This window comes from Piliocolobus tephrosceles, chromosome 20 (genome assembly GCF_002776525.5).
Source record: "Piliocolobus tephrosceles isolate RC106 chromosome 20, ASM277652v3, whole genome shotgun sequence".
Lineage (NCBI taxonomy): Eukaryota > Metazoa > Chordata > Mammalia > Primates > Cercopithecidae > Piliocolobus > Piliocolobus tephrosceles.
Window position 1 is genome coordinate 11,688,124 of NC_045453.1, and position 15,976 is coordinate 11,704,099.

Consider the following 15,976-nt stretch of genomic DNA (forward strand, 5'->3'; position numbering starts at 1 on the left):
CAGGCAGCTACTTCCCATCTCTTCAGCCGTGGCAGGCTTTGCTAATTAATCACAACACACATTCTTCCCGTTATCACACATGGCTTCATAATCCCTCTCCTCACAGTGCACCAAGTAGCCACCACCAACCTAAGTGGTGGCACAACAGAGGAAAGTTTTGTCATGAGTGTCATGCTGGGAGAGAAAGGCAGGCATTAGAGGCCACCCCAGCCTACCCGACGTGAAGGGCCATCCCCTATTTAATACCTGTGTAACCCAGGAGTGTGTTCCGTAGCCACAGGTGGTCTCCTTTGGAAAATGATCCCTCCAGCTGCAAAGGGAGTTTTTATCTCCCTGTGAAGGGAGGGGGTGGACCACACTCCCTCAAGCCTGGAGAAACTGTTTGTAATTTGACTCCCGTTTCCCCAAGCTTAGCTATTACATAAGCTTCTTTAGAAGACAGGCTGTTTGGTTTAGCACCGTGACTGTGACTGACTAATGTGTTTGTAGACATCATGTCAGCTTTGTGAGTGCCCCTGTCCTTGGCACCCTTGTTCCTGTCCCCTACGGCCTTCTCCACACTGCTGTACTTACCCGCAAGTGTGTGGGCTTCCCTGGGTTGAAGATCTTGCGGGGAAGCTCAGCATGGAAGGCGGGTGTGTTCATGGGTTTTCCTTTACCTGTTTGAGCTGTGGCCTCCTTTGAAGTTTTCTTGGGGCTGAGCCTGAGAGAGCGGCTTCACCCTGACAGGCAGAACCAATCCAAATCATCAATCAGTGTCTGCTTAAAATGGGCCTTGCAAGTTGTGTAGCCTGGTGGTTACCAAATGCTGGGTGCAGATACGCATGATAGAGTGCTTAGTCCCAATACGATGCCTTCCCCTGCAGGCCAGGACTGGGGCTCATGGGCCTTCACGGGGCCAGTCCCATCTACCACCCAACATAGACCTCTAAAGGCCACGGAGTTCCTGGCAGTGGGGACTCCAGCATCATGCCATGGCTGGACTTTGTTGAATTATCACTGTTAGACAGTTTATTCTCATGCCAGGCTGATCCTAGTTGTTCTTTCAAAAGATTATTCATGTATTTATTTTTTAAATGATTTATTTTTATTTTTTATTTTTAGAGACAGGGTCTTGTTCTGTCACCCGGGTTGGAGTGGACTGGTGTCATCATAGGTCAGTGCAGCCTCGAACCCCTAAGCTCAAGCGATCCTCCCACCTCAGCCTCCCAAGTAGCTGGGACTAGAGGCACACGCCACCACACCTGGCTACTTTTAATTGTTTTTTTTTATAGAGATGGGGTCTTGCTATGTTGCCCAGGCTGCGGATTCCACTTCTTCATATTACCATGCCTGAGCCTCACTCTGCCCTCCAGAGGCCTGGAACAAAGCTGATCCTTTCTTGTTGCCTTTTGTTAACACCTGGTCCTCTGCTCCCAGTATGGCCCAGCCAGTTCAGACAGAGGTGAGCAGGTCTGTTATTGTTCCACTGCTGGACACGATGACCTGATTCTTTTCCTGGGACAGCTCAAGATACATGAGTTGTTTCATCTTTGTTCTTGTTCAATGTGTGGTTTTTGAATCCTGCCTCCTCTACCTTCAGCCTCCCCAATACACACAAAGTCCTGCCAAATGGGGTTACAGCCAATGGGCTTCAGGGGACAGTGACAAGTCAGAGATCTGAATGAAGGAGCACAGCTGGGAGAATTGGAGTTACAGAGCAGGCCTGTGGGGATCTGAGTTTCACAACCGATTTAAAACCAGATCTGTCTATGATGACAAGGCCCAAAGTCTAGAAGGTTCATTCTAGCAGGAGTAGGACAATCAGTCCACAAAAATCCCATGGGAATGAGATTAGGGGGGACAACAGTGATTTCTAATTCCGGTATTTGGAGCACCAAGGGCCCCAGAAGTCTCTATGCTCATGAGTTAAAGCATCTTTATGCTTGAAAAAAAAAAATGCTATTATTCAAAGAAGTGTGTTGTGGGAGGGCGGGGGCGTACATCCTTTAGGAGAAAAAGTAGGTCCCTAGTGAGATCCCAGGAGTAGGAAAGCCAGCACTGTTTGTTTTGTTTTCTTCTTTCCCTCGTGCTCAATGGTACAGGAAACACAAGGAGAAAAGGACCCATCGCCTTCCTCCAGGCTGCTGCCAATATTGTGTAGAGAAGAATAGCTGAAGAACATGAAAACAAATCTTCACATTTCCTTTTAACAGTGTGAACTTTGAAACACTTTCTGACTCATATTTTAAATCTCTTAAATTTGAATTCACCTTCCTTCGTGTTGTTTTTCTCGAGGCACTAGGCTCGAGTCCAAAGATGTGTCAACCGATTGCTCCCCCAGAATTAAGAAGTAACAAAGCCTGGGCCCCCTTCTCCTAGCTGAGTGGGCAGGGCTTCTCTGAGAACCTGCCTTTGACCTTCCTACCCTTCCTCAAAGCTGGGCCTCACCTCGGGCCTGAAGGGCCAAGAAATAACCATTGTAGGGGTAAGAGAAGGTATTTGGTAATATGCCTCAGCAAGAGGCCATTCATTTTGCTACAAGCAACAGTTGCCTCTGGGGTCCCTATTTCTGCACCCCTAAAAACATCATTGCTGTCTCTTAAGGTGCTTTTGGCTACAGGTAGCAGCATCCAATTCAACTGGCTCAAGTAATAAAGGGGCTTTTGTTGACTTGGATAACTGAAGTCCTGAGACCCCTTAATTAAAGGACCCTGTTCCCCTCTGGTGACTGCCAAGCACTGGCTTCATCCAAAAGCCAGCTTCCTGCAGGGATGGTGGCAAGATGGCTTCCAGGAGCAACCGGGTGTTATGCTTCCAGTTCACAGCTTGTGAGAAGAGAGAGCTTCTGATTGGGCCAACTCGGGACACGTGCCCCAACCAATCACTGCCGCGAGGCTCAGGCGGCTGCTGACAGGCTCTGGCCCATCAGGACCCAGAACTGACTAATAATGTGGGAATACACAGATCACCACCAAACCGGTGCCTCTGTAGTTTTCCCAGAGGTATATTTAGTCCCCCAAACAACTCTTGTAATAGACGTCTTTCTTTTTTGAGGGCGGGGAGTGTGAGGAGTTCTGTAGTACATCCTGCCCACTTCCTTGCCATACCTTGGGTGATGATATTATTCAAAGAAGTGTATTGTGGGAGGGCTGAGGTGTACCCTGCCATACTTTCTTGCCCTTCCCTTAAAGGGTCAGCTCTCTGGAGCTGAGTCTCTGCTTCCCCAGATATGCACTGACTCTGTCTCTCCCTTTGGGGTCAACAAGAGGAATGAAGTTCAGACTTTGTCAGACAACAGGGGCTGAGTTAAGGCTCTGGGGGAAGAGGTGAACACACCTCAGCGGCCTGTTTCTGCTTCCCCAAGGGTCAAGTGCCTTGGCCTCAGACTTCCTGCTGGTCACAATCAAACTATTTTTGTTCATCCACCCAGATGTTAGAAAAATTAAGTACCCTGCCCTATTTCCCCTTGCTTCGGATTTCTCTTCTCATATCACACCTACTTCCTGGATGACCTCACCCGACCTGGCCTCCACAGATCCCTCCCACAGATGTCTTGCCAGTCCTGGACACTCTGTTGACTTGTGGGCCCATGTGTCCCATTCTCTGTAGGATAGTCCGTCTGGATTTTCCAATGCTGGACTTGCTATATCTCCATGGAGCTGGTTTTCCTCCAAATGAGGTCTTCTTGGGGATCCCCTTTAAGTGTTGATGGTAACCATCGCTCTCCCAGATCCTGGCAGTTTGGGCTGTGTTCCCGTCACCCTCTGGGGCTTTCTCTGGAAGCGTGGATCGGTGAGCCCAGGTCTCACAAGGAGGCCAGTCTGCAGCCCACTGGAGCCATGGCTGCCGTGGGCTGCCTCAGCACCCAGGCCAGTGCCCTGTCTTGGGGCTGCCCCGCTGCTGTGTTTGCAGCACCATGGCAGTTCTTTAATTAGACCAAGCAGGGTTTTCTCAGACGGGGGTGGGAGGAGGTGTGTGGGTCTATTGGGGGAAACTAGGTCACCTGAAAACCAGTAATCAAGAGGGAGCTGTCCTCGAGCCCCAGCTCCAAGGAGCCCAGCGGGGCGAGGTGGGAGGGGCTGGCGGGGAGGGCCAAGTCAGAGAAAATGTGCCTCTGGCCCCTTTTACTGGCCCGTGGGAGACATTGTTCTCACCTTTCTCCAGGGGGCTGGGCAACTGCCCTTAATTCTTTTTGCTGGGAGTAGGGAGGACACTGCAGTGGTGCCTTCTGTCTGCCTGGGGCCTGCCACCCTGGGGCCCATGGAGGGAGCACTGTGCGGTGAGTCAGGCCCCAAGTTTAGCTACTGCTCAGCCTCTGTATCCTTGGAGCACGTCACCCACTCCTGTGTGTCTGTGCCGTCCATCCACTGCACAGGGACTGTGTCTGCCTTCACCCTGCTGCCTCTTTAGCCCTGAGCACAGGCCTGGCATGTGGTAGGTGCCCCCTAAATATATGTCAAACAAAATAATGAGTTTATATGAGTGTTTCTCTTGTAAGATTATTGCCATGAGGATAAGTGGCAAGACGGGTTTCCCAAATGTCAGTCACTTATAAGTTTTGCCAACACTAAATGCCATTGTCATTAAATTTTTCTTTACTATCAACTTGATATTTCCAACTGAAATCGATTTGTTTAAAAAGGAAATTTTATATCACGACCATAAATAAACAGTAATTGTGAAAACAAATCCACAGGAAACAAAACAATGTTATTACGTTCTATCCTAGATACAGTGGCTTACCCAGGTCAGGAGCCTGAGGCCTGCTTTCTCTTTGTTTACAAGGAGGATTGGCATGGTTATAAAGATGTTAAGGATCTATTAGCATCGGACTGACACTTTTCTCTGGAGAAAGTCGGAAAGATTAAAAGAGAAGTGAAAAGTGTATATACCCTGCTGTCTGTGTGGGTCCATGTTACGTCAAGACTTGTTCCTGTACTTTTGAAAGTTTCCTTGGAGTGGATTCTCCTTCCACACTTAGGGAAGCACTTGACTGAGATGATGGCTGAGGAAGTTCTTTGAAAGGGATAAAGTGCTTTAACAGCATAAGCGATTGGTGCCATTACTCTTATCGTTACTTTTAGCATGTTTTTGGTACCTCCCACTCAGAGGTGATCAGTTATAATAATGAAGAAGTGAGTTAACTATGTACAGGATCTTAGGGCTGAAAGACATCTCACAAAATACTTAGGCCAGTCTGACACGGGTGGAAATTTTATCCTCCAGTGAGTGATGAGGAACTTACCACCTCCTGAGACAGCCGTTGACCACAAGTACCTTTGTCGAATTGCTTGTTGGACAGCTCTGGAGGCTGGTGTCTGTTCTTGGGGTGCGCACAACTGCTTCCTTGTACTTCCTGTTTCTCCAAATCAGGTCTTCATTGGGGATCCCCTTTAAGTGTTGATGATAACTATTGCTCTCCCAGGTCCTGGCAGTTGGGTTGTGTTCCTGCTACCCTCTGGGGCTTTCTCTGGAAGTGTGGACAGGTGAGCCCAGGTCTCACGAGGAGGCCAGGCTGCAACCCATTGGAACCTGGCTGCCGTGGGCTGCCGCAGCACCCAGGCCAGTGCCCTGTCTTGGGGCTGCCCAGCTGCTGTGTTCATCCTGCTCTGTGTTGGGGAAACGCACAGGCTCTCCTTCCTTTCTTGTGCAGATTGGAGCTCTGGTTATTTGGAAACTGCTGTCTCATTCTGCCTAAGACAGAGCTTGCAAACTCAAATGACATTGGAGCTGGCAAATGATGTCAGTTAGTGAGGGCAGTCAGGCGGGAGTAATGGGGAGCATTGGGGACTATGGTAATGGAGAGGGTATGTGCCCTATCTAAAGGGGACAGCCCGATTCTACACCAGTTGATGGTGATGCCCTGTGAGCCCACTGTGGCCACATACCAAGATGTTCTAAGAAAAGCTGAACCTCCGATGTTGGATATAAAATCTCCAAGTTGTAAATGTTGGCAATGAATTAAAATATTGTAAAACATGGTGCAGACTTCGACCAAACAAACCAACAAACATGATGTGGATCGCAGGGGGACTTTCTGGTTAGGCCTGGCCCACAGCCACAAGTGGCTCATCACTGCCAACAAGACTTCTCTGCTCCTTTTGGGCTGGGCAGCCACGTCTTCTTTGGGCCATGTTTGTGCATGTTGGTTTCCAGAGTTCCCTCCATTGTGGTCAGTCACTCAGTAAACCTTTGAACACCGTCTAACTCCCTCTCAGTTCATGTCTGCTCCTTTCAACTGGTGAAATCCTGCTTCTGCACTGAGATTCAGATCCATTGTCCTGTATTCTGGAGAGCCTTCCTTGAGAACCCTGGGCGGACTGGCTCTTCCATTATCTAGCTGTGGTATGTTGGGTAAATGACTTAATCCCTCTGTGCCTCAGTTTCCTCATCTGGAAAATGGGCATGATAGTACCTAGTATTACTATTTTATTAGGTTACTGGGATAATTAAATGGATTTTTAAGATAAATTGACAGACAGAAGGTAGAGCTGGTCCACATCCATCTCTGAATCAGGGCTCGTCACAGAACAGGACTTCATTAAATGTTTGCTCACTTGCGGAAGTGGAGTGAAACAAAGTGTTGGTCTGCTAGCTCCCAGAGACGTCTGACTATAATAATTCTATTGGGTGGTTGTGAATTGAACTATTTTGAACTCCTTACTTCTAACAAAGCAACCAAAACATCTATCTAAGTGGCTAAAATAGAAAGCAGTGACAATCCCAAATGCTGGCAGGGAGCTGGATCACTCACACATTGTTGGAGGGCATGAAACCAGCACAGCCATTCTGGAGAACAGTTGGGCAGTTTTCTTTTAAAAGTAAACTTGCGGCCAGGCATGGTGGCTCACGCCTGTAATCCCAGCACTTTGGGAGGCTGAGGCGGGTGGATCACAAGGTCAGGAGATCGAGACCATCCTGGCTAACACAGTGAAACCCCGTCTCTACTAAAAATACAAAAAATTAGCCAGGCGCGGTGGCAGGCGCCTGTAGTCCCAGCTACTTGGGAGGCTGAGGCAGGAGAATGGCGTGAACCCGGGAGGCGGAGCTTGCAGTTAGCGGAGATCGCACCACTACACTCCAGCCTGGGCAACAGAGCAAAACTCTGTCTCAAAAAAAAAAAAAAAAAAAAAAAGCAAACATGCACCAGGCGCGGTGGCTCATGCCTGTAATCCCTATAATCCCAGCATTTTGGGAGGTCAAGGTGGGCAGATCACCTGAGGTCAGGAGTTTGAGACCAGCCTGGCCAACATGGTGAAACCCTGTCTCTACAAAAATAAAAAAATTAGCCGGGCATGATGGTGGGTGCCTGTAATCTCAGCTACTTGGGAGACTGAGGCAGGAGAATCGCTTGAACCTGGGAGGCAGAGGTTGCAGTGAACCAAGATCGCACCATTGTACTCCAGCCTGGGTGACAGAGTGAGATTAAAAAAAGAAAAAAATGTAAACATGCAATTACCATATGCCTTATCACTTGTACTCTTGGATATTTGCTCCTGAGAAACAAAAACTTATGTTTACACAATCTATAGATGAATGGAACAGCCTTAAACTGGAAACAATGCAGATGTTCCTCAATAGGCAAATGGTTAAACAAATTGGGGCCATCCATAAAATGGAATACTACCCAGCAACTAGAAGAAATGCACTATTGATGCATGCAACAATGTGGATGAATCTCAAAGGAATGATGCTGGGTGAAAAAAGCCACTCCTCAAAGGTTACCTGCTATCTGATTCTATTTATATAACATCTTTTGAAATGACAGAATTCTACAGATGGGGAACAGATTAGTAATTGCCAAGGCAGGGACAGGAGTGGGTTGGAGGGGGAGCTTAGAGAAGGAGATAGGTGTGGTTACGAACTGAGGTGGCAGATACATTGATACAGTTGCATAAAACAAAACACATTCAAATAAGTACACGTAAAACTAGGGAAATCGGCATAAGATTGGTGGGTTGTATCACTGTCAGGTTTCTGGCTGTGATATTGTGTAGTAGTTTTCAAGATGCTACCACTGGGATAAACTGGGTGAAGTGTACACAGGATCTCTCTGTACTATTTGTTACAGCTCCCTGTGAATCTACAATGATCTAAAATAAAAACTTTAATTAGTTGAAAGTGCATTGCAAGTGTATTCAAAACAGAAATCAAAACAAAACAAACAAAAGGCAACCAAAGCCAGCTAGCTTGTCTCCCACTGAGACTTGCCACTGGCTTATTTATGCTGGAGGTCACACCCACTCAGACCCTGGGACTTTTGCCCTTTGGGCAATGCCAAGCCAACCCCTTCCACATTTTGCCTGTTTACTCTCCGGTCTCCGGTCTCCGGTCTCCGAGCTGGGAGAGGCATGAAGAACGATCTGGATCTGACCCAACCTAGCACGTGAGGATTTAGGCTGAACCCTGCTCTTCAGCTTCCATAGAAAGGGCTTTTGGAGGAGCAGGTGATGCGGGTGACCCAGGAGATTAACAACGCTTCCTGAAACCAACCAGGGGCTAACCCAATACTCTATGCGACAGTGGGCCACATCACACAGATGTAGACTCCTGCCATTCTTTCCTGTTACCCAGCAACCCAAAACCAGCCTTGCCTGCTGGTTCACAGACGTGCTGCATTAACATCTCCCTGCCATTCCTCCTCCAAGCTTGTGTCTCATTGCTTAGGTGTCTTAACGTTTTGCGCCAGCTCTTTTAAAAAAATTATTTTTATTTTTTTGTAGAGATAAGGGTCTCACCATGTTCCCCAGGCTGGTCTGGAACTCCTGGTCTCAAGCTATCCTCCCACCCTGGACTCCCAAAATGTTGAGATTGCAGGCATTGAGCCACTGCATCCAGCCCCAGCTCTTTTTATTCCTTGCACTTGTAACTTCTGGGAGGTGGATAGGACACTTTGCAGGTGGAGGAGCAGGCTTAGAGAGGATCAAGTGATTGTCCTAAGACCCTTTCCCTCTGTGTCTGAAAGTTCATAGAGTCTGTGCCGAAGACCAGCTGGCTTTAGACTCTGAAATTTTGTTGACCTCATGTTGTCTGAGACTCATGAGAGCAAGAGATAATAATTTTTTTTAAAAGGTCATTCAAAGAGAGAAACTTTAAGATTCTCTGTGTCTCAGTAGTTCTGCATTTTTCAAACTTTTTGGTCTTAGGATTTCTTTAGTTCCTTAAATTGAGCACCCCAAAGAGCTTTTGTTTATGTGGATTATATCTGTCAATATTTATCGTAATATAAATGAATGTTGAGAAATTTTTAAAAATAGTAATAATTCCTTTAAAATAAACCATAAACCCAAGATATATTGTAACAATATAATAATCTATATTTTTATTAGACTTATGAAAGCATAATATATAACATTTTGATGAAAAATAGCTATTTTTCAAAACAAAAAAATTTAGTGAGAAAAGTGGTGTTTAAAAATTTTGCAAAATTCTTTATGTTGAGCTTAGCAGCTGGATTCTTGTATCTACTTCTGCATTTTAGTCTGTTGCAATGTCACTTTTCATATAGCTTTGGGAACCACTGTACACGCATGAGATAATGAGTGGAAAAGGTTAGTAATATCTTAGTATAGTTATGAAAATAGTTTTGACCTGTGGACTTCTTGAAATGGTTTCAGGGATTCCCTATGGGGTTCCCAGACCACACTTTGAGAAGCACTGCAATAGCATATTATTTCTTCTGGTCTCTTTCTAGTCCTGTCCATCCCATCTCCAGAACAACTTGCATCTCATAGTGATCAGAACAAAAGAGGCTTGAGCAGAAGTGTCAGATATTCATAATTCTGAGGCCTTGGACATTTGTATAGTCTCCAGATTTTGGGGGGTCTACAGCCCCCATCATGTCCTGACCCTCCCTGCACCCCTTCTGGTTCCAGCACCCAGATACCCAGATCCTTAAGTAGGGTGACTCTTGGCCGGGCATGGTGGCTCACGCCTGTAATCCCAGCACTTTGGGAGGCCAAGGCGGGAGGATTACAAGGTCAGGAGATCGAGACCATCCTGGTTAACATGGTGAAACCCTGTCTCTACTAAAAATATAAAAAAATTAGCTGGGCGTGGTGGTGGGCACCTGTAGTCCCAGCTACTCGGGAGGCTGAGGCAGACGAATGGCGTGAACCCTGGAGATGGAGCTTGCAGTGAGCCAATATAACGCCACTGCACTCCAGCCTGGGCGACAGAGAGAGACTGCGTCTCAAAAAATAAAAATAAAAAAAGGTAGAGTGACTCTATACAAGAAAACTAAAAGGGCATGGTTCCTGTTAAATGGCTGCAGCTAGAGAGGCAGACAACCAAGCTATCCAATAGAGCTTTCTGCAGTGATGGAAATATTCTCTATCTGCATTGTCCAATATGAAGCATGTGGCGATTATGCACTTGAAATGTGGATAGTGCAACCAAGGAATTAAATTATTTTACTTTATTCTAATTAATTTAAATGTAAATAGTCACAGGTGGCTACTGGCTGCTGCATTAGACAGCACAGCCAGACCTTGCTGATACTTACAGAGCCACTGTAAGGATTTGCACTTTTTTCAAGGAGCAATGGAAGGAAAACCTCAAAAGCGTTTTGAACACGGGGCGTTGGGGTGACAATCAGATCTGAGTTGTGGAGTCTGACACGTGTTCATCTGTGTCTCCCTCCCTGCCACAGGCCCCACCATGAGGCCCCAGCCCCACCAGAGGCCCCGCACTGCCCTGGCCCCCGGTGCACTGTGCTAGCCCCCAGCCAGGGCGTGGGGAGGGCGGTGGCCATGGCCAGCCACGTGGACCTGCTGACGGAACTGCAGCTGCTGGAGAAGGTGCCCACGCTGGAGCGGCTGCGGGCCGCCCAGAAGCGCCGGGCCCAGCAGCTGAAGAAGTGGGCACAGTACGAGCAGGACTTGCAGCACCGCAAGCGAAAGCATGAGCGGAAGCGCAGCACGGGCAGCCGCCGCAAGAAAGTGTCATTCGAGGCCAGCGTGGCCCTGCTGGAGGCCTCGCTGAGGAACGACGCCGAGGAAGGTAGGCCCCTCTGTGCCTTGGCGGCCATGCAGCTGCCTTGGCCTCTGATCAGGGTTTGGAATCCAGCTTCTGTGCAGTAGACGTGTGGGCAAGGCAGGTCTGCAGACCCTCTTCCAAGTTCCAGCAGCCCCATTCCTCTTAGGAAGTGGACGTTCCTAGGAAAAGCTTCGAATTTATCATAGACTTTTTTTTTCTCTCTCTCTAAGACAGGGTCTCGCTCTGTCTCCCAGGCTGGAGGAGTACAGTGGCATGATCTCAGCTCACTACAACCTCTGCCACCCAGGCTCAAGTGATCCTTCCACCTCAGCTTCCCTAGTAACTGGGATCACAGGTGTACTGCCACCATACCCAGCTAATTTAAAAAAAAAAAAAAAGTTTTTGTAGAGATAGGGGTCTCATTTTGTTGCCCCGGCTGGTCTCGAATTCCGAAGCTCAAGTGATCTGCCCACATTGGTCTCCCAAAGTGCCGAGATTACAGGTATGAGCCACAGCGCCAGGCCTAGACTTTTTGTTTAAACATCTCTATTCATTTGTATTTATTTATTTATTTATACATAGGGTCTTACTATGTTGCCCAGGCTGGTCTCAAACTCCCAGCTTAAAGGGATCCTCGTGCCTCAGCCTCCCAAGCAGCTAGGATTATAGGCAAGCCACCTTGCCCAGCTTTATTTTTTGGGGATCAAGGATTCCAGCCTTTGGCTAAGGAGTACCATAATAACTTTCTTTCTCTCCCACAAATATTTGCAGATAACCACAAATATTTACAGACACCTTCTTTTGCATTACTTTCCTAGATATAGTGGTGAACAAGTTGGATCTGGTTTCTCCCCACCAAGAGCTTAATACTCATAGGATCTTGCATTTCATAAAGCTCTCCTCTGTGCCAGACCCCATGCCTGGCACCCTCTGAATGCTGTTCCGTGTATTCAGTGTATGTAGCCTTTGCTGCAGTCATGAATGGTGTAGAGGGATGGACTCTGAAGTGAGACTACCTGAATCTAAAACTGGCTTTGTCACTTCCCTGCATGAGCTTAACAAGTAGACAAGTCTCTTCTGCTCTCTGTATTTTGTTTACACCTCTGTAAAATGGGGCTAATAAGAAAATCCACTTTAAGGGCTTGCTGTGAACATTAAGTTAGAAAATCCCTGTGAAGTTCCTAAACATGGTCCCTTATGCTGAGGAAGTGATTATTAATGTTTTATTTTATTATATTAGTATATTTTATTTACATTAACAGAGGATGTCCATAAAGTCTGAAAACAGATATAGACAATGCTGTCTGTGACATTTTCACTCTGTAAAGTGAATGAGTAAATAAATATAAAGAAACATGTATACACATTCGTATAATTTATGTTTCCAGGTTTTTTTCTTTTTTTTTTTTTTTGAGATGGAGTCTCACTTGTTGCCCAGGCTGGGCAGAGTGCAGCGGTATGATCTTGGCTCACTGCAACCTCTGCCTCCCAGGTTCCAGCAATTCTTCTACCTTAGCCTCCTGAGTAGCTGGGATTGCAGGTGTACACCTCCATGCCCTAGCTATTTTTAAAAATTTTTAGTAGAGATGGGATTTCACCATGTTGGCCAACCTAGTCTCGAACTCTTAACCTCAGGTGATCCACCCGCCTTGGCCTTCCAAAGTGCTGGGATTACAGGCATGAGTCACTGGGCCCAGCCTATGTTTCCAGATTTTATGGATACCTTGTACTAGTCATATTTAACTTAATTATATTATTTTTGTGTCTCATGAGCTAGATATCATGATCTGTACCGTGTACAGTGCTTTAAGAGCCATGTATGATAACACCCATTTTACAGATGGGGAAAGTGAAACTCATAGAGGTTCAGAACCTTGACCAAGGTGGCAGAGCGGAATCAGAACCACCGGCATCCGACTCTTGTCACTGCCCTCATAGCCTTATAGGTTTGCTTCCTGTTGTAGGAATAAATGGAGGATCCACGATTTAACCACAGCCCCCTTCCCTGGGCTTGTTTGGAGGCGATCTCGCCTGCTCATTGTGAGCCAAGGTCTGTGCACCTCCCTGTTCCCCTGGGCACCTCTGACCCATCCCTGTATAATAAACCTTCCTGGCTGTCCCTGGAGAGGCCTGGCCATGCTTCCTGGGTCCCTGCACACACCTTCCAGTGAATGAAAGAACAGAGAGGTGGTGGTATTTCTGGCCCGAGAGGTGCTGGGTTTTAGTCACCTTGCTCTTCAGGTTCTAGAACCCTCTGAGAAGTGTAATTCCACTTCCACCTGGCTGCAGAGGGCTCTAGGAAACAAGCCAAGAGGCATCCCTGGAACTACTCTGCTGCAAGCTGCTCCACTGAGAGCCCGGGGTGAGCAGCCCTGGTGAGAAGAGAGGTGGAATCTCGGGCTTGGGGACATGGCCCCGAGGCTCCTTCCCACGTGCAGTTTGCCGAGTGACGCGGCAGCCCCATCCCCACGCAGTGGGTGGCTTGTCATGATGTCTAATTTTTGCTGGGGGTGGAAGTTCATCAGCTCTTCTCACCCCTCGTTATTGACTGCCTTCTTGCCTGACAAAGCCCCATTGCCCCTCCCCGAGGGGCTCTGTTCATGGGCTGCGGGCTTCAGACCATTCTCCCAGCCCCCTGCCGAGCCCCTACCCCTTGCTGATGTCTTGTTTCCTGGTTAGTAGGAGCACTGGGTTGGGAGTGAAGGGGTCAGTGCCCCGCAGCCCTACCTGTGACTTTGAGCAGCTTGTTTCATCTCTGTGGGTCCAGTTTTTTTGTTTTGTTTTGTTTTTGAGACCAAGTCTCGCTCTCTTGCCCAGGCTGGAGTGCAGTGGTGCAATCTTGGCTCACGGCAACCTCTGCCTCCTGAGTTCAAGCGATTCTCCTGCCTCAGCCTCTCAAGTAGCTGAGACTACAGGCATGTGCCACCACACCTAGCTAATTTTTGTATTTTTAGTAGAGTTGGGGTTTTGCCATGTTGGCAAGGCGGGTCTCAAACTCCTGACCTCAAAGTGATCCACTCACCTCGGCCTCCCAAAGTGCTGGGATTACAGGCGTGAGCCACTGCCTTCAGTTTTTGAATCTGTGAAATCAGGTTTTGAAGCTTGCCCTCAAGAGGGTATGGCAAGACTTAGACAAGGTCCTGGATGTGACAGTTCTTTGAAAATTTACCCTGAGACCTGTACCAGCACGGTGATAATGCACTTTATTTTGTTCGGTTTGTTACAGACTTTAATGTCTTTCAGAACCTAAATATGCACAAATACATTCTTCTTGTAAAAAACAATCAACATAGAAGTGTACAAAGTAAAAAGTCCTTTCTGTCTCTCCCTTCCTCCCACTCTCCTTCCTCCTTTCCTTTGCTTCTTTTTGTCCATCCATCACTACTGTTGTTAGTGTGATGTTTCTTTTCCAGGTATTTTTTTTCATTTGCCTATGCATTTGTGGACTTCAGAGAAATATAGAGCCAGGTTTCTTTTTTAAAAAGCTTTTACATAAGTGATGGTATCCTGGACACATTATTCTGCAATTTTCTTTTTTTCCCATCCAACAGTATATCTGGGAGACATTTTCATGCCAGAACATATACAGTACAGATCTGTGCCATTATTTTTATATGCTGTGTAGTATTCCATAGTATGGATTCACCAGAATTTTCGAACTAGCTCCTTATTGATGCAGATCTTTCCAGTAGCTTTGCTTTTGCCACAGTGAATGTTTTATGTGCATGTGCAAATGTTTATTGAGGACAGATGTGGTGAAACAAAAGAGATGGATCTGAAGGTATTAAATTTGAATGAGAAAAGTGCTAGACCCCATGGGCTGGTCCCCCTGTCTCTAGGGGCAGCCAAGTGAGGGGAAGAGGCCAGAACACTGTGCTCTGTGCCAGGCCCTCGGGTTGGTTTGGGGGTCCACAGGTGCCTGGGTTTGGATGAGGGGTGTGAGGCTGCCATCAGTCAGCCCTTGACCTCACTGGGCTATGCTCAGCTTCCTGGCAGCACTACATAGCCTGCTGCTTCCAGCAGGCTAGAAACGGCTGCTTCTTGCTGGTGGAGCTGGTGTTTGGGAGGCTGCCGGGGTGTTAGCTCACAGTGGCGTGGGAACGTGGGGTGGCAGCTCCCCCGCTCCCCTGAGCTCACAGCAGCTTCTGAGTCAACCTCCCCCACCTGCCTGGGGAATGTGAGTTGTTTCCAGAGAAAGGCAGGCTGGGAACTCTGAGTTTCGTCCTCTGGTCCCATATTGCCTTTAGGCTAGTGTCCTTGCCCTTGGACTTGCCTGAGCCCCATGCTCACTGCTCTCACTGCCATCACCTTCTGCCCCAGGTAATGCCAGCTCCACCGAGATCCTCCCATATTCCCTGTGTTATCTTACCTCCACACCTTTATATACGCAATTCCCTCTGTCTGAGACACTCTTCCTGTGACTAACTTCTGTAACCCTCAGCTTTGAGTCCGGCGTGACCTCTAGGGAGCCATCCATGAGCCTTTTCTGCACTTCCACCCCATCACTGGTTAAAGTAGCAACTCAATACGTAGCTGATGTTTACTGAGAGACAGTGTAGTGTCATGGCTAGGAGCACAGACCCTGCAGTTTGTCCTCCAGGATTCAAATCCCTGCTCTACCGTTTACTAGCTGTGCATCCTTGGGAAAGTTACTTTACTTCTCGGTGCCTCTGTTTCTCCATCTGTAAAAATGAGGATGATAATATACCTGCTCCAAAAGTTGTTGGGGGGGTTAAATTAAGTTGATAAATGTTGAAGTGGTATGGTAAGAGCTATGTAAGTGATATAAATTGTTGTTATTCTACACTATTATTCTACATTTACATAATCTATTATTACGGCATATTCTGATTGTCATCATTGTTATTATTTATCAGGTACTTTGTACCAGACAGCTTGCCTTATATATGTTATCTCGGTTAATCTTCACAGTAACTCTTTGAGGTTAGAGTCAAACCCCATTTTTTAAAAATAGCTTGGGGTTCAGTTTACATATTATACAATTTGCCCACTTTAA

The 15,976-nt window shown here is 47.2% G+C and overlaps 1 protein-coding gene across 2 annotated transcripts in view; it reads left to right on the forward strand.

Annotated features, from left to right (window-relative positions):
* PPP1R16B (protein phosphatase 1 regulatory subunit 16B) overlaps nt 1–15,976 on the forward strand; it is a 119,337-nt gene that overhangs the window by 20,203 nt on the left and 83,158 nt on the right. For both annotated transcript variants that reach the window (XM_023227941.2, XM_023227942.2), the window contains exon 2: nt 10,634–10,983. In XM_023227941.2, the coding sequence (XP_023083709.1) occupies nt 10,734–10,983 (250 nt within the window). In that variant the 5' untranslated portion in view covers nt 10,634–10,733. The remainder of the gene's footprint in view (nt 1–10,633; nt 10,984–15,976) is intronic.